The sequence below is a fragment of the Ursus arctos genome, unplaced genomic scaffold (genome assembly GCF_023065955.2).
Source record: "Ursus arctos isolate Adak ecotype North America unplaced genomic scaffold, UrsArc2.0 scaffold_19, whole genome shotgun sequence".
Classification (NCBI taxonomy): domain Eukaryota; kingdom Metazoa; phylum Chordata; class Mammalia; order Carnivora; family Ursidae; genus Ursus; species Ursus arctos.
The window spans coordinates 40,971,019-40,997,234 of NW_026622863.1; the positions used below are offsets into that span (position 1 = coordinate 40,971,019).

Consider the following 26,216-nt stretch of genomic DNA (forward strand, 5'->3'; position numbering starts at 1 on the left):
GAATGGTGGTGTGTGGTAGAGCCAAAGCCAAGCCCAGGCCTGCCCCACTCCTAAACCCTGCTCCCAGCACATTCTGTCGTCATCTGTCTCAAATCTCCCCTTGCTTGTCAAAACCTTCATTCTTCTCCGGATGGAATTGGTGGTGGTTTTGCCCTGGGGCCTTATGGAGGGCAGGGGGCAGGAGCAAATCTGAGGCCTCCGGGTTGCTGATGGCCACCTCAGCCCCTGAGCCGGCTGCTCCCGCTTCCAAGGGCAGGACCGTGGGGCTGGAGATAGGGCGCTCCCTGCCTTGGACACTCCTTCCCGCACTTCCCTCCCGGGACACCGCCTTCACCGTGCTGTGTATCTGCCCCTTGGCCCATCTCTGCTACTGATATTTTTCTTTAAGCCAGCTTACTTTTTTAAGTATATTTTATGTTGCTACTCTAAGTGGAAAGCCAGGATCACTTGCCCACAAATAGAAAGTACCAGAAAACATAGTGAGAAGCACACAACGGTGTTACATGATGGCTGGCTGTGGCTCCTGTGTTTAAAAAAAGGAGATTGGCAAGTATGAGGGGGGTATTCGAGGTACAGGAGCACAGAAATTGAGTCTTCTTCTCTGACATAATCAGAGAGCTTTAGAGAAAATTGAGAAAAGGGCATGGCTCTCACTGTGTGATTCAGACTTATTCAAAGCCATGTTCCTGAACCAGCTGGATGCTCCCATCCACTCCCATGTTCTGTCTTCTGGGGAAAAGTACCCTCAGACATCTCTGGACCTGAGAGTCACCTCACGTGGTCTGCAGGCACATTTATGAAATACCTGTTGTGAACCAAACAGAAGGCTAAGCGCTTCCACATGCATGATCTCATTTAATCCTTACGACAACCCCAGGGCGGGGGGAGTACACATTCCCATTTTACAGGTGAGGTAACTAAGGCCCAGGGCTGGTAAACACACACATAATAGTGTATTTTAAAAAGATGGTGGTAAAATGGTGGTGTCCGAATATGACCCAGGTCTGTCTGACTCCAAACAGCTTTTTCTCCTGCATCCCCATGCGTCTTTTGTTCTTGTACCTAATGGCGTCCACAAATCTGACCTGCCCGACCTCATGTCTAAGACCCTCCGCTTTCAGCTTTTCTAAGCCACTACTTCATTCATTCCATAAGTACTTATTGAGTACCTGCTGTATGTCACACCTGTTCTAGGCAGGGGGGTGCAGCGTGGAAGAAGATCATTGACATCTCTCTCCTTAGGGAGCTCACACTCATTGTGAGGAGGTTGGACAATAAACATATCAGGTGGTGAGCACTAATGAAGAAAAATACAGTGAGGTGAGGGACTAGAGAAGGCAGAGTATTTTAAATCGGGTAATCAGGAAAGGCTCTTTGAGATGTGACCTATGAACTGAAACCCAAAGGAAGTGAGACAGTGAGCCATGAGGATGTCTGGGGATAGAGTATCCCAAGTGGAAGGACAGCAGTGCAAAGGCCCTGGGGCAGGAAACTACTTACTCTATTTGTGGACCATTGTGGCTGGAGCAGGGAGGGGAAATCGGAAGAGTTGAAGTGAAAGAGAAACCGGCCCATACAGGGGGACTTGGGACCATTGTGAGGACTCTGATTCTTTTTCTGAATGAAGTAGAACCAGTGGAGGGTTTTGACTGAGGAGGGCTGTGGTCTTGAGGACTCAGTGTTAACAGGGTCCCTCTGAGGAGCAGGCTGGGGGGGAGGAGGTGGGTACGGAGACCAGGGAGGAGGCTTCAGGGGGGAGGACAGAGGCTGGACTCAAGAAGAGAGAGGAGATGAGGCTTAGGGTGGTGTCTCTGCTCCCTCTGTGGTATCCTGAGCCTCCAGCTGGCATCTGTGCTCCTCTCCTGGAGCCTCGCTTCAAACCCTAACTCCTCCCCTTACTAGCTGTGATCAGCCCACCTGTTCATAGTTCCCTTGTCCGGCGGAGGCAGGAGTGCGAGGGGGAAATGAGGGAATCCTGGCGGGGTGCTCAGAACAGCGCCTGGCACTCCTGTGCACGCACTGTGTGTTCTTGCTAGTGATGGGCCTGCTGATGTTGGAGTATTTTCTTGGCAGTTTAATTGTGAGACCCCTACACAGGCACGCACGCACCTCCTGAAGGCTGAAACTGAAGTTTAAAGAGGACTTATTTTGAGGTAGCTCCCTTCCCCTCCCAGAGGGTCCCAGGGAAGCAGGCCACCTCGCCAGCAGAGACCGGCAGCACAGAAGTGCTCGTGACCAGGAGGAGCTGGGCCATCACCACTCACTAGCTGGGCGGCCTCAGTCTGGGAGGAGGACCGTCATGGTGCCTGCCTCACGGGAGCTCAGGAGGATGGAATGAATGATGTCTGTAAGTGCTCAGCACAGACGTAGTCAGCACCCAATAAAAGAAGACTGCAGGGGTCCCGCCCGAACTCCCCTCCCTGTTCTTCCACTTCTGCACAAACTGGCCTTTCCTCTCCTCACCCCTAGCCTGCCTCCACCTGTCTGTCTCAGGTACCTGCTTCCTGCTCCCTCTTAGTCCATGGTCGAAGGGGAAACCAAGTCTGCTCAAGGCAGTAGCCTCCCCTTTGTTAGTGGCCAGCCATCTGTGCCTGGCCTTGGCCTCTCCTCTTGAATATGTTAGTCTAGGGGGAAAATGGACATTAAATGAGTAAATACATAATTACACGTTGTCATAAGCACTGTGAAGAAAAAGATCAGCGTGCCAGGACAGAGAATAGCAAAGGCGGCCCTTCGTTTGGGTGGTGTGGTCAAGGTAGCTGCCACCTGCAGGGTAAGGAGGGGCCTGCGCAGGGGACAAGAGGGACAGGGAGACTATTCCTAGCAGAGGGAGGGGCACACCAGACCCCGAGGCAGGAGTGAGCCATGCCTCTTTTACCCTTGAAAAAGTTCTTTTCCAAAAGCCTCCCAAGATTGACAACCCCCAACACACGGAGGATTATCCCATATCTCTTTGGCACTTTCAGGAACCCCATGCAAGTAAACCCAGCAAGAAAATGTGCATACAAATAAAATCGGTGAAAGCTTTTACTTGAGAAAAGAAGGATTCCCTTGAATATGCCCTTTCCAGAAGGGACTCCTCCAGTTTGTATGAAACGAGTTCCAGCACAGAGCAGACCCTCAGTAAATGTGTGATATGAATGAATGCTTCCTGTTTATTAAAATGCGGGAGACAGACAATTGCCATTTACTTTGAAATGCATCAAAAATGTGCATGACTAGATGGATAGATACGTGACGTGAGATCAAGCAAGGAGAATAAATGTTAATGGTAGACTCTAAGTGGTGGCTACGCAGTATTCACTATAAAACTCATCTTTATGGTGCATTTGAAATAGTTTCAAGTTAAAATATTGTAGGGGAAGGGAAGGACCATAAGTCATAAAAATGATGGTATTCTACAAATCAGGAAAAATGCAGTAAATGTAACGTCTTGGGAGCATCACCTTTATTGTACACACGCAGCCCCCACCCCACCCCCTCCTGGTGGCAGTTCTCATCAATATATTGCTTCGTATTTGTTTTTATATTCTGTTTATGCGCCTTGTATCCCCTGGAAGCCTGTAAATTTCCCAAGGGCAATTTTTGGCCTCTTATTTTTGGTCCCACAATTGATGGAATTTTGGCGCTGGAAGCCATGTTTGTAGTCCTCTCCTGCATGTAGCCCTCCCCCCATATATAGATGGAAACTGTGGCCCCTAGAAGGGAACTGCCCACAGGTACATGGTCCTACTGGGAATCTCCCAGCACCCAGGCCAATGCTTGGCAAGCCTTCCAGAGACTCTTTAGGCAACTGTGAAGGTAAGGTTCTGGCGTGGACAGCCAGTGCCCTGGCCCCTCTGAGCCTCCATTTCCTCATCCATACAATGGGGATCACAAGAGGGCTTCTGCCTTTGGGTTGTGGGAGGCTTAAATGGTTTTAGCTCTTCACACAGTACTGGAAGCTAGCTAGTGCTTAGTGAACAGTCGCCGCTATTATGCATCTGAAAACCGGGCCTTCTGTGTCCCCATTCCTGTCGTTGTAGAGAGGCCCACCCTCCTGTCCTCAGGGTGCCGTCCCCCCCTCAGCCTTTGGTGCTCCTCCCCATGCAAGGACCTCCCACATGCATTTCTGTCCTCTCCCCTCTGCACGATTCCCCACTATGGGATGCCAAACAAAGACTGTACGTTCAGAATATGCTTTGTAGCTCTGAAGTCGTTTCTCCACTTTCTGACTGTGTGAACTTGGTCATGTTTCTTAACCTGCAGGAGCCTCCATGTGCTTCTCTGTAAAAAGGGGCAGTAGCGGAACCTCTTACCTAACTGGGGCGGGGGGCGGTTGGGAGGATTCGGTGATGTCATGCGTGGAAAGCACCCAGCAGGGAGCCCAGCATTGTGCAACAAATACAAGTTACCATTGTTATTCCCTTGGTGCCACACCCCCCAGACGAGGATGCTACCCTCTTGGGCTGCGCCTAGGTTCCCGCCACTCTCTTTGCAGGTGCTTCTGCCCCCACTGCTGGCCTGAGGTGGCCTTCTCTGCACAGATGCTGCCCTTAGTGCTGAGCACGCATGGATTTTGCCCACTAGCGAAGCCTGGCTTGTCCCCATGAGTGCTCTCTCGCCCTCTTACATCTTACATCTGACCTGCCTGAAATCTCCAGCTCGGCCCCCCTGTGCATCAGTCCGCGGCTCCTTCCGTAAAATAGAGAAAGAGAAGCCTCCCCCCGCCCACCCCTCCTCGGGGAGCAGAGTGGACCATGATGAGAGTATAAGGTGTCATATTTATTCACAAATCCCAGTACAGCCCGCTCCCGGGACTCAGGAATTCTGCCCCCCCGCCCCGGCCCCCAGCTCCTCTGGGTCATTTCAGCTAGTATGACAACAGGATGTCAGTCTGCTGAGCGAGGCCAGTGCATCAGTTTAGGGAATGATATCGGTGACGCTCTGGAAGAAAGGAGAGAGGGAATGAATGCAGGGAACACAGCCCTGAGGGGACCAAGACCTCTGCCTTCACGTCCCCTAGAGAAATGAGGGGGACATCGACATTAGCTTCTCGGGCCTAGGAATTGCTTATGTTCTGCAGAATGTCTTCAGGAAAGTGGCTCCTAGATTCAGGGAGAACAGGGCACCAGGCCTCCCAGGCAGAGGTGACAGCGGCCTGTGGAGGAGCCAAGAAGCCTCATCTGTTTTGTCTCAGAGGGTCCCCGGCACCCCCATTGCTCAGGAATAAACAAGGCTGTGCCTTTGGGTTCCGGGAACAGTCCACAGGGCTGTTTCACACCCTCATCCTTTTGCCCCAGGCTCATGCAGCCATGTGCTACATGCAAAGAGAAAAATGCAAAGCTAGGACTTTGGTCTGGGCCCAGAGTAGGGACCAGGGTCCCCCAGGAGCCTTTCTACTGGGGGTTCCTGTCAGCCAGGGAAAGGACAGAGCCCAGAGACTCAGGCTTCCTCCCCCCAGCATACCGCCCCGTAAGGCGGCCCATGGACCTCCCAGTGGACTGAGGTAGGGAGGGAATCGGAGGGAAGATGATGAGCAGTAGTGAGCACGTGGAGGGGATGGTTTCAGCAGCACCTCCCTCGCTGGCCCCTGGGGGTCGTTTTGCCAGCTTGTGTTTGCCTCCAAGGGAACGGAAAGCAGCCAGAAGAGGAGAGCAGGGTATGAGGGACAAAGAGCAGATGAAGAAAGAGAAGGCCAGAGCTGGGAAACAGATTGGATGGTTTCTGCAAGGCCGAGAGTCTGTCCACAATGAGCTTGTCCGTGGGAAGGGAGTGTGAGACTATCTCCAGAGACAGCAGAAAGTTGAAACCTCCTGGGCACTCACCTTCCACAGAGCTGGAAAGCTGATGAAGGGCTTGTTGACCGAGGCCTGGAATTCAAGGACAAGAGGGTTGGTCACCAGCATCCGCCCCACCGCCATCCTAGGAGGGTCCCCCCACCCCCCACCCAGGCATTGCTGTGCTTGGGAGACTTACTCCAGATGTCAATGTTGTGGTTGCGCCCCCTCCGTGCTGGCCGGTGGAAACGCCTGGATGAGTGCCCTGCGGACCAAGCCCAGACTGTCATTACAACTCCTCAGCCCTGAGGGTCTCCCAAGTTCCTCTTCCCCAGTGACCTGCCACCCTCTAGGGTGACTGGAGCCAGGGTGGGAGGCAGAGGCTAACCTCCTACACCCTCATTATCCAGAAAGAAAACCCAAAGCCCATGTCGCTGTGGGAATTCTGTGAGATGGGAAGAAAAGCCTGGAAGGATGCCTGCCCCTACTGACTAGTCTTCCCCCAATTCCCTTTTATTTCAGTGAGTGAAATTCCCTTAGTCACTGAGAAGGGCCTGACTGGAAACTGGAAAGGGAACCCAGAGAACGCACGCAAATCCTAGGACCGTAGTTTAACCTCAGCCCGATCTCAGCTCTACCCCTGCTCTACACCCTCTGGCCTGGTCCCTAACTTCGGTTGATCCCTGTCCTCATTTTACCCCCCAGATACTCAGCCATGCCTCTGCTGCTGCCGTGGCCAGCTCTGAATCCCATAACAAACCTCCCCCTCCTGACTTCTTCGCAGTGAAGACTGCCCTCTGCCTCAGAGCCCATTCCTCTACTGTGCACACTTTCTGCAGAGTCCCTTCCTTCCCACCCACCCATCCCTGGTCCCTGCCTGTGGCCCAGGTGGCTCTCGGTTTCCAGGTCTGAGCCAGTCCTCAAGATGGTGTCCCAAAGACACCTCATGGAGATTGGAGCGTAGGGAACTGAGGCAGGCACGGGTCAGCCTTCTCCTAGTCCCCCTCCTTGGTGCCTGGTCCGCTGTGAATGGCACCCCTTGTCTCCGCCTGTCCTCCAGTATTTGTTCCCTCTACAGAAATGTTTCCTCTACAGAAGTCCTCCAGGAGACCTCCCCCAAAAGGGACAGTGTGGGGGAAGAAAAAGAACCCTGACCTGTGATTCACCAGACCTGCGCACCAGCCACCTGACCTTGACAAATCCCCTTAAAACTTCACTGAGCTTCTATCTCCTTATCTGAGAATCAGAGAGTCAGCATCCTCACCCTGACTACCTCAGAGGCTTGTTACGAAAATTAAACAGAACAGGGCTTATCTCCCAAAGCCATTCCTCATGCTTACTCTGATGCTCTGGGTTTTCTCAACACTCACTCTGTTTGCACTGCACAAGATCTTGACTCAGTAATTGTTTCCTGTTCCCCAGGAGAGGCTTCATGTTCCTCTCTTTACACCTCCTCAACGAGCAGAGCAGCTCCCTTAAGTGTGAAGGCTCTCTCTGTCTGATCTAGGGCTTTGTGGGCAAGATAGTTTGATCCATCTCACCAGCTGAGCACCAGCTCCTTTGTAAGGAGATGGAGAGGAGGAAAGGGAACATGGTCATAGAGCTCCCCAAGCTTCTTTCACTGAACAAAGGCTACATGGACTACCCAAATATCCCAAGGGCTTAACCTCTCCCTCCCCCAGCCCCTTCTTCCCATTTCCCCACCCCTGTTCACCTACATTCAGCAGCTGGTTGGCCTCCTTGCCGGCTTGGTTGACCCCATTATGAACATTCTGCGGCAACCTGTCCACCTCCTTCCCGGCCTGGCCAGCAGCATGGTGGACACCTTGGCCAAGTTTCTCCGCTTCCTTTCCAGCCTGGCCAGCAGCGTGGTTGACCCCTTGGCCAAATTTCTCTGCCTCCTTCCCGGCCTGGTTGACCCCATCGTGGACCCCTTGGACCACTTTGTCTGCCTCCTTTCCAGCCTGTTCAACGGCATGGTGAACTCCCTGGCCAAAGTGCTCCACCTCCTTCCCAGCCTGGTTGACCCCAGGATGGACCCCTTGGACTATTTTGTCTCCCTCTTTCCCAGCCTGCCCTGCAGCATAATGAACATCATGGCCAAACTTCTCCACCTCCTTCCCAGCCTGGTTAACTCCATGGTGGACCCCCTGACCAAACTTCTCTGCTTCGTTCCCAGCTTGGTTAACCCCATGATGGACCCCTTGACCAAACTTCTCTGCCTCCTTCCCAGCCTGGTTAACTCCATGGTGGACCCCCTGACCAAACTTCTCTGCTTCGTTCCCAGCTTGGTTAACCCCATGGTGGACCCCTTGACCAAACTTCTCTGCCTCCTTCCCTGCCTGGTTAACCCCATGGTGGACCCCCTGACCAAACTTCTCTGCCTCCTTCCCAGCCTGGTTAACCCCATGGTGGACCCCTTGACCAAACTTCTCTGCCTCCTTCCCAGCCTGGTTAACCCCATGGTGGACCCCTTGACCAAACTTCTCTGCCTCCTTCCCTGCCTGGTTAACCCCATGGTGGACCCCTTGACCAAACTTCTCTGCCTCCTTCCCTGCCTGGTTAACCCCATGGTGGACCCCTTGACCAAACTTCTCTGCCTCCTTCCCTGCCTGGTTAACCCCATGATGGACCCCTTGACCAAACTTCTCTGCCTCCTTCCCTGCCTGGTTAACCCCATGGTGGACCCCTTGACCAAACTTCTCTGCCTCCTTCCCTGCCTGGTTAACCCCATGATGGACACCCTGACCAAACTTCTCTGCCTCCTTCCCAGCCTGGTTAACCCCATGGTGGACCCCCTGACCAAACTTCTCTGCCTCCTTCCCAGCCTGGTTAACCCCATGGTGGACCCCTTGACCAAACTTCTCCGCCTCCTTCCCAGCTTGGTTAACCCCATGATGGACCCCCTGACCAAACTTCTCCACCTCCTTCCCAGCTTGGTTAACCCCATGATGGACCCCCTGACCAAACTTCTCTGCCTCCTTCCCAGCCTGGTTAACCCCATGATGGACCCCTTGACCAAATTTCTCCGCCTCCTTCCCAGCTTGGTTAACTCCATGATGGACCCCCTGGCCAAACCTCCCTGCCTCACTTCCCGCCTGGTTGACCCCATGATGGACCCCCTGAATCACTTTGTCTGCCTCCTTCCCAACCTGTCCAGCAGCGTTGTTGACCCCATGGGCAAACTTCTCTGCCTCCTTTCCTGCTTGTCCGATGCCATTGTTGATCCCATGGGCTACCTTGTCCAAGCCGCTGTTGAGCCCCTGGACGCCTTTGTCCAGTTCCTTGCCGGCCTGGCTCCCCATGTGGCTAAGTCCATTAAAAACTTTCTCCACTTCCCTTCCAGCGTGAGTGATTCCATTATTGATGCCTTCCAGGGCCTTGCCCACCTCTCTCTCTGCATTGCTCAGCCCTCGGTTGATTCCTTCAATGACCTTCTCAATGGGGTCATCATTGGCTGCCCATCCAGGAAGGGTCCCCAGTAGCAGTAGGAGGGAGCAGGAGCTGACCAAACTGGCAAGGTGCATGTTGTTGGCAGGGTGGGGAGGATGCAGAGAGGAGCCAGGGAAGCAAAGCTGCTATTTATACTCTACCTCCCTCTCTCTTCTCCACCCCTCATGACTCAATTACCCCTGTAAGGCACAGACTTGGTTCCATCAGGGAGGCATTTCCCAGGGAGCTTTGAGTTGAGCAATGAAGAGGAGGAGGAAGAGAAGGTGAGTCATGAATGGAGAACACTCACGTGGCATCTTTGCTTCTTGCCCAGCTCAGGCCCTCCACCCCAAAGCCCAGATGGATGCCCTTTCAACCACCTCCTCTTTTCATTCCTCATGCACTATCCAGGCCTCCTCTCTCCCAACCCCACCTTCAATCACCTCCATCCCCAGGACCCAGGCCTGGTTCTTCACTCCTCAGGGAATCAAGGATCCAGTTTCCCCAGCAGCAAGAGTCTGGGAAGATGGGAGGCTCAGTCAGGGGGAGGAGAGCACTCCCGGGGAGTTGAGGGCGTCATCAGACCTGGCTCTTACTGTTCTTGTTGACACTCCCCTACGCTTACCACCTCCCAGCCCCACAGGTCTTCGCCCTGGTCCTCAGACACACCAGGCTCATTCCTGCCTCATGGCCTTTGCACATGCTGTCCTCTCTGCCTGGAAGGCAGAACTCCCATCATCACATGGTAGTTTCTTTCTTATTCTGTTCTTGGTTCAAATGCCACCTCAAAAAACCTTCCCTGGCCATCCCTCAGTTATACTGGGTGATATCATCCTTTTGTTTTTATAAGCACTTACCATGATCCAAAATTATCTTTTATACTGTCTACCTCACCTATCGGATTGTAAACTTCCAGAGGACAGGGCTTTTGTGTTGGTCACTGCTATATCCCCAATTTTTAGAACATTGCCTGGGGTTCAATAAATATTTATATATTGAACAAATGGATGGATTAAAAGAAGCACTCCCAAAAAGTATGTGATGTAAGTAGTGTGCTTGCTAAGGAAAGCCCAGGGAAGACAGGCTAAGCCTGAGTCTCATAGAGTGCTGGAGAGAAGGGTGCCTGGGTCCCCAGAGCAGCCTGGGGCCCCTCGGGGAGGGTTACAGATTTTGGAGCCAGGACACATTTTCATAACAGGACCTGGGCCTCCTGCTTCCCAGCCCTGGGGCAAGGGCAGGGGACCGATTGCCATGAGCTGGGACAGGACGCAGTGTCTCCTGAAAAGCCGGTTGAGGCAGCCACGGGGAGGGGCTGAAGACCTGGGGCAGCAGGAGACTGTCAGCCAGAACCTGGGCTGGAGACCAGGGCCTCATCCTCCCTTTCCTCCTCCCCCTGAGGCCTCCTCCATCACAACCTAAAGCCCCGAGCATTGACATGGTGACACGGGATGAAGGGGAACAGCTGGGAGTCTACCCTGGGCGTGAAGAGGGTCATCAGAAGGAAGGGCAGGTGGTGGCTGGGCGGTCTGTGGCAGTGTAGCTATCTGGGGCTAGTTCAGAGGCAGGCAGAGACCAGAAGAACAAGAGCCAGTGGGTGGGTAAGTTGGGTGCAGGGGTGAAAGATATTTGGGTCTTGGTGCCAAGGGAAGAGACAGAGAGGGGGTGGGGGTGGGATTGCAGGTGGGAAGGCTGGCGGGAAGGAATGTGTAGGGTGTGAGCCAGTGGGGGTGGCAGAGTTATGTGTGTGGGCGCCCGGGTGTGGTGAGAATCTGCACGTGTTTTCAGGCTCTGCTCAAACGACGGTGACTAGGCCCACTCCCCTCGGTGGACCCATGCTTCCACCCCAGGTCCTGGACACCCAGGCCCAAAGACCTAGGAGCTTCTGCCATTCTAGGCACTGCCTATGGAGGGTGACTAATCAGGCCACCTCTCCAAGCTTGAGCTCATTAAATCTGTTTCCCGGTTTCACGCTCTCGGGACAAAGCCAAATCCCTGGGCAGCCTCAGGTGTGGCTCTTCTGCGCTCGGCCAGTGCCTAAATGAGGGAGTTTCCCATGCAGGAGATTGCAGGGTGGGGAAGGGTGGGCGGTGAGCTGCAGAATCCTAATCCGCCCTGAGATGGAGAGGTGGGGTTTCTCCTTTTGAAACGTACTCCCATCTTCTCTTCCCACCCCTCTCTGCCCATCCCATCATCTTCCGTCAGTCGGCCCCAATCCCTCTCGGTCCCATTCCCATTGGCCACTAATTGATTCAGGACTTTGGCATCCATCCCCATAAGAGATTGGCCTGGAGTTGTCCTTTCTTTGCCGCCCTCCACTCGTTGGGGTAAAGTGAGCCTGCTGCTTTTCCAGAGGCGGCAGAGGTGGTCTCCGTGCCCCAGCGTCCGGCCCTCCCGCAGAGCACTCCCAGGTTGTGTGCTGGCCAGCTGCGGGGCCTTGGGGCCTCGGAGCACGTGCCCTGCCCAGAGCCTCTGTTCGAGGGAGCTGCCACCCAGCCTCCCTGCTCTGGTTGGGATCCGCACCAGTTCCTGCGGGCTGGCAAACATTAGCTCCCGGTGCTTTTTGGCAAATCCTGCCCATAAAGTCATCTGGATCTGAATCAGCCTTGGGGAGAATAGATCTTAATTCCGGTTCTTCTCTTGTTATTGGCCTACTCTGATTTGCACCTTTATATTTTCTTTTTTTTTTTTTATAAAGACTTTATTTATTTATTCGACAGAGATAGAGACAGCCAGCGAGAGAGGGAACACAAGCAGGGGGAGTGGGAGAAGCAGGCTCATAGCAGAGGAGCCTTGATGTGGGGCTCGATCCCAGAACGCCGGGATCACGCCCTGAGCTGAAGGCAGACGCTTAACCGCTGTGCCACCCAGGCGCCCCTGCACCTTTATATTTTCTAAGAAAATTTTTAATTGCATCTAGCTTTTCACATCTGTTATTATAAAGTTGTACAAAGTTGGCCTCTTTTCCGTCCTGGTTTTATTTGTGTGATCTTCCACACCCTGCATCCCCCCCCAACCCCCATCATATGTGTTAAGTTTGTCCCCCTTTGTTTAATTAATACCTGCATTTTGGTCTTGGGTCATTGAAATTCCCCATCTGTACACCCTTTATTTTCAGTTCCACCTCTCTGGACCATCTAAGCAGGAGCGCCTCACCCTCACCCTGTCCCATTGCAGGTGCTTAGCGAACTGAGTTCCCGTGAAGACTTAGGGAAGGAAGAGGTTACGTCATTCTGCTCCTTCTTGCTTCCACACCTCTGTCTGGGATGATGACTCCTTCCTGGCCCAAACCCCCACACCCCCAAAATCTTGGTCACAGCTGTGTGTCAGCCAGCCCTGCAGGTGAAGGCACCTATCTGTGAATCACAGATGTGCAAATAAGCCCCCACCCCCAGTGCGTTAGAGGAAAGGAGCCATCTGTCCTGTTCTTCCCCAGAAGCTGCTTTGTGCCAGGCGTAGTTCTAGGTGGCGGCGAAGGCCCCGCAGTGAACAACGGGACACCCTGAGCAAGTAAATCAATAAGTTGATCATGACAAACCACATGAAAAGCCACAAGGAGAAGAACGGGGTGCAGTGAGAGGGTCTGGCTTGGAGGTCACTTAAATTTAAGATTGGTGGTCAGAAGGAATGGGAGGCGGCCATATTTATGTTCGCATTCTGGCGTTCATTGAGTGAGCACCCGTAGACACCAAACCTTCTAGTCGATGGGATACAAAAGTGAAGGCAGACAAGCACTCCGCCCTCCGAGAGCTTACACTCTGGTGGGCAGAAACAACTGGCAAGAAAACGAATACACAGGATGATTTTTAAAGAGAGGCATATGCTGTGAGGAAAACAAAAAACGTAGAGAGCATAGCCATGGAGTAGCTTTGCACACTGAAGCATCTAACCCAGGAAGCGAAGTCACACGAAGCTTCTAGAAGATGAGTAGATTGAGGGGGTGAGGGCCATGGCGACAGTGACTGAGGAAGGAGAGAGCTTTACATGGAGAGTTAGGAGGGCCCCTCTTAAAGAGTGGCACCTGAAGGAAACCAGGACGCCCCCTGAGCAAGGACAGGGCAGGGCTTTCCAGGCAAGAGAGAACTGCTAGGGCAGCTAACTATCCAGAGGAGGGCCAAAGAGCAGCACAGAGCCAGGGAGAAGGAAGGGAAGGGGGAGAGACAAGGGCCTCGAGAACCAGTGTAGAAAGCTGGATTCTTTGCTAGATGCCAGTGGTGGCTGGGGACGGTGAGACTCGGCATGCAGACGTCACGCGCTTTGCCACCGCCTTTGTGACATCACTGGGCACTGTGACGTCCCGGCGAGAAGCTCCGGCCCCACTAGCCCGGGCGTCCCGCGCCGCAGTAACATCGCGGCGGTCCCCGAGCGGCTAGGCCATGAAACCTTAGGCCATGTCGAAACGCGACATCGTCCTCACCAATGTCACCGTTGTCCAGCTGCTGCGACAGCCGTGCCCGGGTGAGGGAGGCGACGGGGCAACCCCTGGGAAGGGGAGACAGGGCGGTTGGGAGCCCCTGCGGCCCACGTGCCCGCCTCGCCCTGCGCTCGAGTGAGGGGGCGGAGACGGACTGCGGCGCGCCTTCCCACCGGCCCCACCCTCCCTACCCCTGCTCTGGGAGTGGTTTCTATGGCAATGGGGGGGGGGGCAGGAAGCGGGTCCCCACAGGCCTTGGCGCTGTGAAGCAGGGGCCGGAGCCGCATCTACGAGGGCACATTTCTGGGGATGGATGCTCCCATCGCCCAGAGCCAAAGGCCGTTTGGGGGTTGGTGGGCTTTGTCCTCTTGGGCGCTAGCAACCTGCCAGGGCCATGCCAAGCGCCTTCCAGGCGTGAGCGCACTGAAGCCTCACAACCGCCCCCCCCCCCCCGCCCCGGGGAGGCCAATGTGTTTACTGTCCCCACTCAGGAGTGGCCATCAGAGGTGGGAGAGCTTAAGCCGCCTCCCTAGGTCTCTCAGCACGGGAATAGCAGAGTTGGGACTCGGAGTCCCCTGCTCACTCCCACTGGGCAGCCCTACCCCATCCAGCCAATGGTGCACACACACTCCAGCCAGATGAACCCAGGTCGGCCCGAAGGGCAGCCCGCATTCCCGCGCTGCCTCCGCACGGGCCACGGGCCGGGGTGGGCGGGACGCCAGCGGCGGGTCAGTGGGAGGGACCCCCAAGAAGCCTCCCCGGGCAGGTTCTCTGCTGCCGCTGCGAACTTCCTCCCTGCTCAGCACTCGCTCTGCGACCTCGGGCCTCGGTCTCCCCTCTGTACGGTGGATTTATAGTGCATGCCTACAGCACTCAGCGCGCACAGGACCTAGCCCATGGCGGCGCCCAGGAAATGGGAGCGTCATCCTAATGAGGAGAGCGCGCGCCTGTGCCCTTGTTTCACCTACTAGGTGATGCTTCATCACAGAAGCTCCTTCAGGCTCTTCCTTCCTAGTGCAGCCTTCCTAGCCCAGGCACCCCACCCCTCGACTGGAGGGGAGGAGAGAGGAAGCCTGGGCGAAGATGGGAGAGGAGAACCACCTGAGTTTGCTTTTAAAAGGTCGAGGAGTGGGCTCAGATTCCCACTCAACCCCATGGACAGATCTCCCCCTCTCCTGATAGTGGAAGCAGAACCCCCAGGAAGGCAAATATCCTAGGGTCACCAAAACCACAGGGTCATTGCCGCAAATAAGCACTCATCATAACTTTAAGAACTGGTATTGCCACAGGAAACCCACAGCCCAGGCTCAGGCCACATGGTCTGCGGCAGCCCCTAGAGGTCAGGAGGACCACACACAGGCCAGCGGACCCATGGCTTCTAGCCCTACCACCTGTCTCTGTGCCTTTGACTCTGGCACCAAGAGCAACGGCCACCTACCTCCTCCAGCCCCACTCTAACCTCTTCTACCTTTCTTCACAAATACTCTTAGTAGCAACCTCCTTCCTCTGTTGACGTCAGCACCTGCTGGGTGGTGAGATCTGAGTCCTCCCAGAAGCCCCCAGGCAGAAGGGCAGATGTGGCACCAGCAAACAGGCCAGAGAGGTCATTAACTTGCTCAGGACTACACAGCTGGCAGGCAGCTGAGCGGGGCAGGGGGGAGAGTCAGGCCTGATTCCCAGCTGGAAACCCTCTGCCAGCCTGGCCCCCTGACTGCGGCCTCCACATCTCCCCTCCTGAAGCCCTTATCGGCAGCCTGGCTCTCACACCCCCAGCATGGGGGTTTTCGTACGGGAGTGGGAGTGTGTGCCTTTGGAGAGGTGGAAGCTGGTGTGGGTTTCCAGCCATTTCATGTTATGATACACCTCGATTTCCTAACTACTCTGAGGATAAGAATCACCCAGAGTGCTTTTAGAACCAGGATTCCTGGGCCTCAGTGTAGACCCACTGAGTCAGATTTCCCTGGGAAGAGGCCTACCCCCAGGGTTCTTATCATAACAGCTTGGGGTCCGCTGGGTTAGAGCAATTATCAGACGAGTTTGGGAAACAATCTTTGAAATACTCATGTAAGTGGACTGTTTCCTAGACTCTCTCATAAGCCTTACATCTATCACCTTACTTAATCATCACAGGGACTCTCAGAGAGACATACTATCATCTTCCTTTTACAGAGGAGGAAACTGAGGCACAGACAATATCACCCCAAGTGATTGTTAAAAAGACACGTGCACTGAGTTAGACTCTCCAGGGAAGGGGCCCTGACATTGATATTTTAAAGCAAGCCCATTCCCTGCTCATTGTGTGGATCAGGTAGGTTGGAGAAACAGCTAGATGGTTGGCCGCCAGGGGCCAGGAGCCAGCAACGGGTTCTGGGGGGCCAAAAGTGTTCATTCCCTCCCACCGGGCCCGCGCAGCTCATTGCCCCCACCCAACCCCCGACAGTGACCAGAGCACCACCCCCGCCGGAGCCCAAGGTTGAGACAGAGCCGGAGCCGCAGCCTGAGCCAGAGCCCAAACCTGAGCCAGTCAAGAATGAATCCCCACCTCCTCAACCTAAGAAGCCTTCTGTGGTTCGAAAGCTGACAGTGGGCATCAATGGGTGAGGTGGCCCCGGCCTGAGCCATTCCTGAAGTATTAGGGCCCAGCCTTTCCTCTGGTTGCTGCCTGGGGCATCTCCCCATTTCTCACCATCAGTGCTTTCATTCTGCCCACCCTTAGGTAACAGGGAAAATGTAGACAGGGCTCCACCCTCAGAGAGCTCACATTCCAGTGGGAAGGCAGCAATCGAAGAAGGAACGCGACAGTTGAATGATGTGTGTTGTGAACAGTGTGGAAGTCGGGTCCTGTGAGACTGGGGAGTAGGGCAGTAGCCAGCTCTGAGACAGGGGCAGCTCAGTGCGCTAAGAACACTAAGAACACGCAGGAAGTGGAGTCAGGGTGTGGAGCAAGCAAGGGAGGAAGGGGGAGGGAGGTGGGAAGCTGGCAGGGGCCTGGCAGGCCACAGCACGGTATGCAGTCTGGATCTGTTTTACTGACTGAGGGCCATGGAGGAGTTCAGGCCAAGTGACATACTCAGGCCTGCAGTTCTAGGGGATCCATCCAGCTACAAAGCCAGGAATAGGAGGGTGCGATGGGTGGGTAGAGGAAGCAGGAAAAGCAGTGAAGAGGTTGGAGAGGACATCTGGGCAAGAGAGGACAGTGCCCACACTTTGTCTTCTTTCCCCAGACTGAGGAGTCCCACCCAGCCCCCTAGAGTGCACCACCTCTGTTATCCCTTTCCCTCCCATCCCCTCCTCTGCCTGCCACCCGAGGATTCTGAACACAACCCCCACCACCCTTGTCCCTGGACAGCTTTGGACGCATCGGTCGCTTGGTGCTCCGGGCCTGCATGGAGAAGGGTGTGAAGGTGGTAGCAGTGAACGATCCATTCATTGACCCGGAATATATGGTGAGCAGCAGGCAGAGGGGAGACCTGGGAAAGGCGGGACCACAGTGGGGAGGAGAGCTCCATGCAAGGCTCCCAGGTGCCATGTGGAACCCTCACCAAGGCGGGGACTCCCTAAGGATGCTCGCTTCTCCACCCTTGCCACCCGACACGGGAGCCATCCTGTCTGTCGCCCGCAGGTGTACATGTTTAAATATGACTCCACCCACGGCCGGTACAAGGGGAGCGTGGAGTACAGGAGCGGAAAGCTGGTCGTGGACAACCAGGAGATCAGTGTCTTCCAGTGGTAAGCGTGCTGTCTGACGCATGCCTGTGGCGTATTAACGCGGGAGCTGTGGTGAGGACCAGAATGGGAGTCCAACCTCCCCCACGGGCTCAGAACCCCCCCAAATTGTGTGTGTGCGTGCTTCTGGGTCCTGGGTCAGAGAAGTCCCTGACCCCTAAAATGGTTAAAAAGCACTGATCTAGAAAGGTGTCCCACTCTACTCAAAATATTTTTAACACACATTGACACGTTTTCTCACAGGCATGTCAACTCAGTATGTTTAACACTCAACCTCTGATTCTCCTTCAACCCCCAAACCTAGTCACCTCCCTCCGCAGGAAGTGGCACCGCCATCTAGCCAACGCTTTCCACTCGGTTCCTACACAGTAGCCACAGAGGCCTTTTAAAAACATCAACTGGACTCCGTGACTCCCCTACTTAAACCCTCCAAGGGCTTCCCAGCCCCCCATGAATAAAACCCCAGCTCCTGTTGGGGCCCCCAACACCATGCGCTGCCCCCCTGCCTTTCCATGTCATCCCAACCACTTGGCCATCCACCCCCGCCCCCGGGGGGGGGATCCTAAACCAGTACCTCTTACCCTGCCCCCCCCAATGCTGACTTCTTAGTACCCATTTCACATGGTTCATACTGATATTAATACCCTTTCTGTCCATCTAAGGATATGTTTCGAATCTGTAAATCAAAAGCAATAATGTTAGATGTTTTAAATGCTTCATATATAAACTGTTATGATAACAAAAAAACTTTAAAAATGTACAAAAGGGGAACCCGGAACCGTCCTTCAGCTTTCTAATGTGAATTAGCAGCTACCGCTGGCCCCGGGGGCGCCTTGAGACTTTCCCACGCACTCACCCTGCGCTCAGCCCTGGGGCACAGCCTCTCCCAGCCCCGCGGCTTGTTGGCTTGCACATGTGGGGCAGGAGGGCTTGTGATGCGGTGCTCAGCGCTGGGTGTGGGGGTGGGTGGGTGGGTGGGTAGAGGGGGGAACAGGAGACTTGGTGAGGATGAGAAGCTGCCGGACCCAAGCTGGGAACCCTAACACCAAACACAATCCCAGCGGAGCAGTTGCTGTGCGGCCATCCCGTCCTTTCCTTACTCGGCCTGGCACTGCTGCCACCCAGGGCATTCTCCCTGCCTTCCGGGTCCCCACACAGCTGTCCCTTCAACGGACACCCGGCACCCAGGTGCTGCCTTCCCTGGTGACTCCAGCAGCCCCTCCCCTCTGCCCTGGGGCTGGCTCCTTGGAGAAATGCCAGTAACGGTACTTACTCCTTAGGTTTCGGGGGTCAAGGGGTCAGTACAGGTAGAGTACTTAGAACATGGGCATGAGGCAGGTGTTTGGTAAACGTGTACAATGGTTAAACAAAACCCACAAACATCGATTGAAACCCTCTGATGGGAGCAGGCTCAGTAGCATAGAATGGTCTAGAAGACAAGACAGGTGCTAACAAATCATCACAGAAGAACGTACCACTGTTGTGATAAACCCTGTGAGGGATAAAAAAACAAAAACAGTATACAGTTCATTCACTTACTGCTTGTTGGCTAAAGCCAAGGAGAAAACAGCAACATCTAATAGATGTTTAATGTTTCAAATACACACATTTGATATAGAGTAGAAATGTGAACTTCTCAAACAGGAAGCAAAATCTTTTTTTTTTTTTTTTTTTTTTTAAGATTTAGTTACAAGAGAGAGACAGACAGAGCGAGCGAGCAGGGGGTAGGGAGAGAGAAATCCAAGCAGACTCCGGGCTCAGAGGGAGCCCAACATGGGGCTGAATCCCATCACCCCGAGAACATGACTCCAGCTGAAACCAAGAGTTGACCACCCAGGCGCCCCTCCTTTCCCTTTCTAAAGTAAACCACGAGCTACTGCTGGCCCGGGGGCTGCCTCAGGCTTCAGTCCTCCCCTGGGAGCGGGGATGCAGTGTATCTTCAGGGAGCTGCCCAGCCCCCGGCAGCTGGCTCCTGGTGCAGGAGCTGCGTGGTAAGGAGGGGCGAGGAGGGCCGTGGGGAGGTTGCTAGGGCCGGGCACCAGAAGCAGCAGGACAGGCCTCACCTTCCTGGGGTGCATTCTGGGCAGCATAGGTAGAATGGGCCTGACCTGGCTGGGAGCAGTCAGGGGGGGTTGAGGCTTGAGTCAGGAAGGCAGAAGCTTGTCCCCAGGCACAGCAGGGGTGGTCGAATCAAGACAGAAAAGTGGCCTGCAAGGTGGAGTCAGTGATGAAATGGGAAACCAGCAGGGTGAAATCCATCAGGACAGCTAGGATGTTGGGCTGGAGGGGGAGAGACAGGTGCAGGCCAGGCAGGAAGGCGTCTGGTCAGCCTTCGGAACAGTGAAGGCCAGGCGGTGCAGGAGGAGACTGACTCGGGGGCTGCCACCCCTCCACAGCAAGCAGCCCCGAGATATTCCCTGGAAGTCTGTCGGGAACCCCTTTGTGGTGGAGTCCACAGGCGTGTACCTGTCCTTAGAGGAAGCTTCAGTAAGTGGGGGACAAGTGCCCGGGGCTGGGCGGGGGGAGGGGGTGTGGAGGTAGCCCCCGAGGGCCCCCTGACACCTGTGCTTCTCCTCCAGTACCACATCGAGGCAGGTGCCACGCGTGTGGTCATTTCCGCACCGTCACCCGATGCACCCATATTTGTCATGGGGGTAAATGAGAAGAACTATGATCCTGGCTCCATGAAAGTTGTCAGGTAATGGTCAGCAACATTCTCAAGTGTGTGAGTGGCACCCAGAGGACATGCCAGCCTCACCCTCTTTGCTTCGCACCGCCCTTCCCAAAGCCTTCACGCCATCGTGTTAACGTTTCCCTGAAACTACCTGTTAGAACAGCAGGATTCCTGGAAAACATGCTTGGCGAGCTCCCCCAGCCCTAACTACAGCGCCTCCTTCAGCCTGAAGGGCACCGCCAGTGATCCCCCTCATCCCTATCCTGACATCCACAAAACCAGGCCTGCGTGCATGACCCGAGAGGGAGGGGAGGGTGCAGGGCTGCCTCTGCGACTCACCGCACAGCGCCCTTTCACACCTGTGCCATTTCAGCAACGCATCTTGCACCACCAACTGCCTGGCCCCCCTTGCCAAGGTCATCCACGAGCAATTTGGGATCGTGGAAGGGTTGATGGTGAGTTGGAGAGAGGGGCTGAGGCAGGAGGGTGGCAGGGAAACTCTACTTCTTCTTCCCAGGACTTACTTAGTGTGTGGGGTGAACAGGGAGAGAGGGTTTCGGGAGGAAGAGCCAAGTGCTGAAGTTTCTTAAAACACCAGGCAACTTGCAGAAAGGCTGGACCCTGGCCTGCCCATGACCTCCTGTGGTCTGTGGTGGTGGTCCCACCAGCCTCCACACCTGGGTCACCACTTCAGGCCTGGGAAAAAGAGGCAGCGGAGCTTAGGAGGAGGAAGGGCTCACCTCGGCCTTCTTCTTCCCCAAGACCACAGTTCATTCCTACACTGCCACCCAGAAGACGGTGGACGGGCCATCGAAGAAGGCCTGGCGAGACGGGCGGGGTGCCCACCAGAACATCATCCCAGCCTCCACAGGGGCTGCCAAGGCCGTTGGCAAGGTCATTCCAGACCTCAAAGGGTATGAGGGCAGAAGCTGCAACCAGGGTTGGGGGTACACCCCAGGAGGACTGGACTGGCCCCCAATCCCTTAAGTGTATCGAGGGGAAAGCAGAGATAATGTGGGATGGATGGAAAGGTCCTGGGTTCTGACTCCCACCCCTAATGTGGGATTCTCCAGGAAGCTGACAGGAATGGCGTTCCGGGTGCCAACCCCAGACGTATCTGTTGTGGACCTGACCTGCCGCCTGGCGCAGCCTACCTCATTCGAGGCCATCAAAGATGCCATAAAAGCAGCAGCCAAGGGGCCTATGGCTGGCATCCTTGCCTACACCGAGGATGAGGTAGGGGCTGGGGGGGACCCTGGGAGGAGCCCTCTAGAGAGGAAACGTGATTTTCCTCTTGCCAAAGAGCTGCTCACAATGTATCATGACAGGGACTGCAGGGCTGCGAAGGTCTGCTCTTCCTGCCTCAGGGTCTTTGCACTTGCTGTTCCTTTGGCCTGAGTAGCTTTTCTTCCCGGTGGCCACAAAGTCTGCCCTCACCTCCTCCAAGTCTCTACTTCAATTTCTGTCCTAAGATACTCTTTCTGGCCCTTTCCCTTACCTAAAATTTCATTTCATAGTCACTGTTGGCCCTGCTAGCATGTGCACCACAAGAAAGTGGGAACTCTGGGAATCCGTGGCTCCAGCCATTGTCCCAGGGCCTGGCACCCACGCAGGTGCTCAATAGGAGCTTAGTGAGTAAGACAATGGCTCCCATTTTTCAACACTTGTTCAGGGCAGGCCATGGCCAGGGGCCTTCCCTGCAGAGAAAGGACATCAGCGTGCATTTGCTCCCCATCGTGCCATCTCTGCACCTCCCCCTCTGGTGCTGTCTCTGCTTAACTCCTATGGCTCCGCTGTCACACAGCCACCGGGCTCTCCTGTTGTAAGGAAAGCAGATCACATCCTCCCACTGCTGAAAACCTTCCTCTGTGGGCTTACACCACACCGCTAGGGCCAAACCCTCAGGGCCTCTGTGCTGAGGCTCCTTCCACCTCAGGCACTGCGGAGGGCCCGCGGTGACCAGATCCTCCTAGACATCCAGACCCATCTCGCCCTGCGCCCTCAAAGGGCCTCTCTGGGGCCTGCCATCACGATGGAGGCCTGCATCACTGCCAGCAAGTGACGTGTGTTGGTGCAGCAGCAGAGTGTCTGCGGTCTTCGTCCCTTGGCCGCAGGCAAAGCCCCCGCGTGCCTTCCTCAAACCGTCCCCAGAACCTGAACACAGCAAGGCTCCACCAGATAGTGTAGATGAAGGGCTGGCCCATGTGCCTGAGTCAGAGCCTGGGCTCCTGGAGGACCTTGATCCGCGACCCACACTTATCTCTGAAATTCGGACGCCCAGGTCGTCTCCACGGACTTTGTGGGCGACACCCACTCGTCCATCTTCGATGCTAACGCCGGCATTGCGCTCAACGACACCTTCGTGAAGCTCATTTCCTGGTGAGGGGGGACGGGTCCGGGAGCGTGGGGGGCGGACCAGGAGCGGTCGGGAGGGATCCCCTGACCCGCCTCCTCCCTCGCCAGGTACGACAACGAATACGGCTACAGTCACCGGGTGGTGGACCTCCTCCGCTACATGTTCAGCCGCGACAAGTGAAGCAGGATGGCCCCTCCTCTGCTCCCCCAGGCTCCGGGACCGGAACCCGCACCTCCCGTTCCCGCTCTCGCCTCCCCCGGGGAAGGAGGGCGCCCCGCTGTGAAATAAAAACACAGAGTGCTCACAGCCGCGCCCGTGTCTCTGCGCCGGTCACACGGGGTCACGGCGCGCCCCGCACTGAAAAGCACTCCACCTGCGCCCGCGGGACACCGCGCCCCGCCTCCGAGCCCGGCTCCGCGCCGGCGCACTGGGGCCGCGCAGGCTCCGGGGACCGGCCGCGGGCCGTGACGTCAGCGCGCCGGCGCCGGCCGGCCCCCCGCTCCCAGAAGGCCGCGCGGGTCGCGGCGGAGGCAGGTGGGCGCCAGGCCCGGGTTGGGGCGCTAGGCAAGCCGAGGCAGGGCCCCGCGCTCCGGCGGGCCCCGGCGGCCGGCGCCATGACCCTGTTCCACTTCGGGAACTGCTTCGCCCTGGCCTACTTCCCCTACTTCATCACCTACAAGTGCAGCGGCCTGTGAGTGCGGGGCGCCCGCGGGCGGGAGGGCGCGGGCCCGGGCTAAGCCTCACCGCCCGCTCCTGCAGGTCTGAGTACAACGCCTTCTGGAAGTGCGTGCAGGCCGGGGTCACCTACCTCTTCGTGCAGCTGTGCAAGGTGAGGGCGCCTGGGTACCCCCGAGAATACCCTGGAAGACGTGCTCCGGAAGGGGTGGAACCTGGGGAAAGGTCTCCAAGCAACTTTTGTATAGCACTTGAGTAAAATTGAGAAAACTCAGTTGTGTGGTGGAGCGTTTTGTACTTTTAGGAGGCGCGAAGTAACCCCAGGGTCCACACGGTGCTGCTAACACTGCTGGGGTAGCTAGCCCCAGCTCTCATGCCTGACCCGATAGCCTGGGATCACCACAGAACCCAGACTTCAGATCCCTACCCTCTATCTACCCTGATCCTATAATCTCGTCCCCCTTCTGGTGGTCCCTCTCCCCAAGGGTCCCCTGAACCCCAGAACCTTATTCTCCACATCCACACTGACTTCCTACATACTCCACTTGGTTTATTCCCTCCCCTTGCAATGATCTGTTTTCTGTTCTCAGATGCTGTTCCTGGCCACTTTTTTTCCCACCTGGGAAGGCGGCATCTATGACTTCATTGGGGTGAGTGGGGCAAGGGAGGGGGAGGGAGTGCAGGAGTGGGGCCCCCTGCCACCTGTGCTCACTCAAGCTTCAACCTGACCCACAGGAGTTCATGAAGGCCAGCGTGGATGTGGCAGACCTGATAGGCCTAAACCTTGTCATGTCCCGGAATGCAGGCAAGGGGGAGTACAAGATCATGGTTGCTGCCCTGGGCTGGGCCACCGCCGAGCTCATTATGTCCCGGTGTGTGCAGCAGCCCAGAGCCCAGAATCCTGAGAAAGGACACGTGGGTTCTAGGGAGGTGCTAGGGGAGGGGGGGCTCAGATTCTGAGTGCTGAGGGTGTTTGGGTGCTGGAGAATCCCTCCCTTTGCCTTCCTCAGCTGCATCCCCCTCTGGGTTGGAGCCCGGGGCATTGAGTTTGACTGGAAGTACATCCAGATGAGCATTGACTCCAACATCAGTCTGGTATGCAGTCCTGCTCTCCCACACACCTTTTTGCCCTTGTCTGTGCTCTCCCCTGAGGCCTGGGCCTGACTGCCTGCCTCCCTGCAGGTCCATTACATCGTCGCATCTGCTCAGGTCTGGATGATAACACGCTACGATCTGTACCATACTTTTCGGCCAGCGGTACTCCTACTGATGTTCCTTAGCGTCTACAAGGCGTTTGTCATGGAGTGAGCTGGGTGGGGTTTGAGGTTGGGTCCAGATGGGGGTGGATTATCTGTTCTCCTTCTCTCATGGTGATGTTTCCCCACAGGACCTTCGTCCACCTCTGTTCCCTGGGCAGCTGGACAGCACTGCTGGCCCGGGCAGTGGTGACAGGGCTGCTGGCCCTCAGCACCCTGGCCCTCTATGTCGCCGTTGTCAACGTGCACTCCTAGGCTTGGTGCCCCAGACATTCACGTACCCGTTCCCTGCCTCCAGGTTTCAGTGAAGTAAACAGTATTTGGAACGTTGTTTCTGCCTCCATCTCTCTCTGGAACTGTCCACCAATACCACGCTCACTGGGTTCTAGAGGTTCTGGTTCTGGCTTTGAAGCCAGGTAGATAGGCTGGGAACCTGGCCAGCACTGGTTTGTTCTGTGTTCTGCAGCAGTTCCCCGGCTCCTCATTTTCCCAGGATAGAAGGGCTTGGAAGAGATCATCTTTGAGCAGTTGCAGAGACCGGGGCCCTCAGGGAACAGGTGATAGAAGGTAGCTAGAATCCAGGGATACAGTTCTTGGAGGCTTTTCCTCAAAGCCTTAACCTGGCCCTTCCCTGGCTGTTTACCTCCTAGGCTCTCAGCCCCAACCTCCCTTCTGATCTACCCTTCATATGGGGGCCAAGGGCATCTGTCTGTTATGCCAGTTTTATTAGTGCAACCTCCTTGTCTGCAACCATCTGAGACTTCCCATTGCACACTGAACAGTCCAGCCACCTGAACTGTGGCTTTTGCTCTTGAGGGCAGGATTCTGAGCGCCTCCGTGCTTTGGTTTTGTAGCCCTCACATCAAGTCCTGGCCGGAGTCTTAGGGTGGGGTGCAGACACCCCTAGCACAGTAGCTGTGCCCACCCACTTGGATGTTGTCCTAGTTGCTGCCCTCCCTACTTCTTGTTCCACAAACTCCTTGGGAGCTTCTCAGGTGCAATCAGAAACCACCCCCATTAGCCAAAGGGCAGAGAGGAGAAAGGCGGCCACTCCAGGTTGGTAGGTGGCAGGTTTAAGAAGCAAGGGAACTCTTCAAGGCTTTTCTTTGGGTTGCAAGACAATTAGATCTCTGCACCCACCTGCCAAATCTTAAAAGTTTAGAATTGGAGCCTTAACTGGGTTCAGTCACATACATCATCTAATACTACGTCACTGTCCCAAGGCTATATCCAGCATCTGGGGGGGGGGGGGCGGCGAGTGAGAATGCACATTCCAAGGACTGAGGAGGTGAGGAGCCTCCCAGCTGACAGGTCAACCTGTCAAGTTCATGGGCTCTCCATATCCCCCAACACCACCCCAGCCCTTCCCTGTCCTGGTGGAGCCAGCCACCTGCCCCATTCCCTCCCCCTCCCTGAGGGGCACCTGTCAGAAGCAGGGCTTTGAATGTCATGTTTATGCTCCACCTTGGTGCAAATCCTGCCCACCCAGGAAGGTGCTCCCCAGCGCTGGTGGACCTCCCAAGGCGCTCGGGTTAGGGCAAGTGCCCCTTCCCTCCTTCCCTCCGTGCTGTCAGGTTCTATCATCCTGTTGCTTAACCCTGGGCTAGAAAACACGAAGCACAGCTGTACTGTGAGTCTTGGTGTGTTCAGAGGGAGCGTTTACCCTCAGGTAGGGCAGCCCACCACCTAGCCCTGCCCCCTTTCAATTGTCCCTCATCAAGACAGGGTCCGCAGGTGTCTTGGGGAAGGGGTGACAAGGCGAGCGACTGATTGGTCACGGAGTATATGGGCACTCCCCCAGCCCAGTGGGGTGGGCCTGTGATAGGATTGCTCTCCCACAACTCCATCCCATGCCCACCTAGCCTCGGACCAGTATGGGGACAAGTGAAGGTTGCGGAAGTGACTTCAACAACTATTTGCTGAGCTG

At 55.6% G+C, this 26,216-nt stretch overlaps 3 protein-coding genes across 3 annotated transcripts; 2 read left to right on the plus strand and 1 right to left on the minus strand.

Moving 5' to 3' along the window:
- Positions 1-4,750: 4,750 nt before the first annotated feature.
- SBSN (suprabasin) lies at positions 4,751-9,303 on the minus strand. The gene is made up of 4 exons (XM_026484445.4): positions 7,478-9,303; positions 5,959-6,024; positions 5,808-5,852; positions 4,751-4,926 (listed from the first exon to the last, which is right to left on the minus strand). Exons 1-4 carry the CDS (start codon positions 9,284-9,286, stop codon positions 4,903-4,905), a joined length of 1,944 nt encoding a protein of 647 aa, XP_026340230.2. The 5' UTR covers positions 9,287-9,303; the 3' UTR covers positions 4,751-4,902.
- A 4,276-nt stretch (positions 9,304-13,579) lies between these two features.
- On the plus strand, positions 13,580-22,623 carry GAPDHS (glyceraldehyde-3-phosphate dehydrogenase, spermatogenic). Its single transcript, XM_026484323.4, has 11 exons — positions 13,580-13,646; positions 16,043-16,199; positions 16,952-17,048; positions 17,225-17,331; positions 19,725-19,815; positions 19,908-20,026; positions 20,376-20,457; positions 20,765-20,916; positions 21,076-21,238; positions 22,284-22,381; positions 22,466-22,623. The coding sequence occupies exons 1-11, from the start codon at positions 13,580-13,582 to the stop codon at positions 22,536-22,538; spliced, it is 1,206 nt and encodes a 401-aa protein (XP_026340108.1). The 3' UTR covers positions 22,539-22,623.
- Positions 22,624-22,852: 229 nt separating this feature from the next.
- TMEM147 (transmembrane protein 147) lies at positions 22,853-24,637 on the plus strand. Its single transcript, XM_026484503.4, has 7 exons — positions 22,853-23,049; positions 23,118-23,187; positions 23,624-23,683; positions 23,769-23,905; positions 24,044-24,128; positions 24,216-24,337; positions 24,421-24,637. The coding sequence occupies exons 1-7, from the start codon at positions 22,973-22,975 to the stop codon at positions 24,542-24,544; spliced, it is 675 nt and encodes a 224-aa protein (XP_026340288.1). The 5' UTR covers positions 22,853-22,972; the 3' UTR covers positions 24,545-24,637.
- Positions 24,638-26,216: the final 1,579 nt, after the last annotated feature.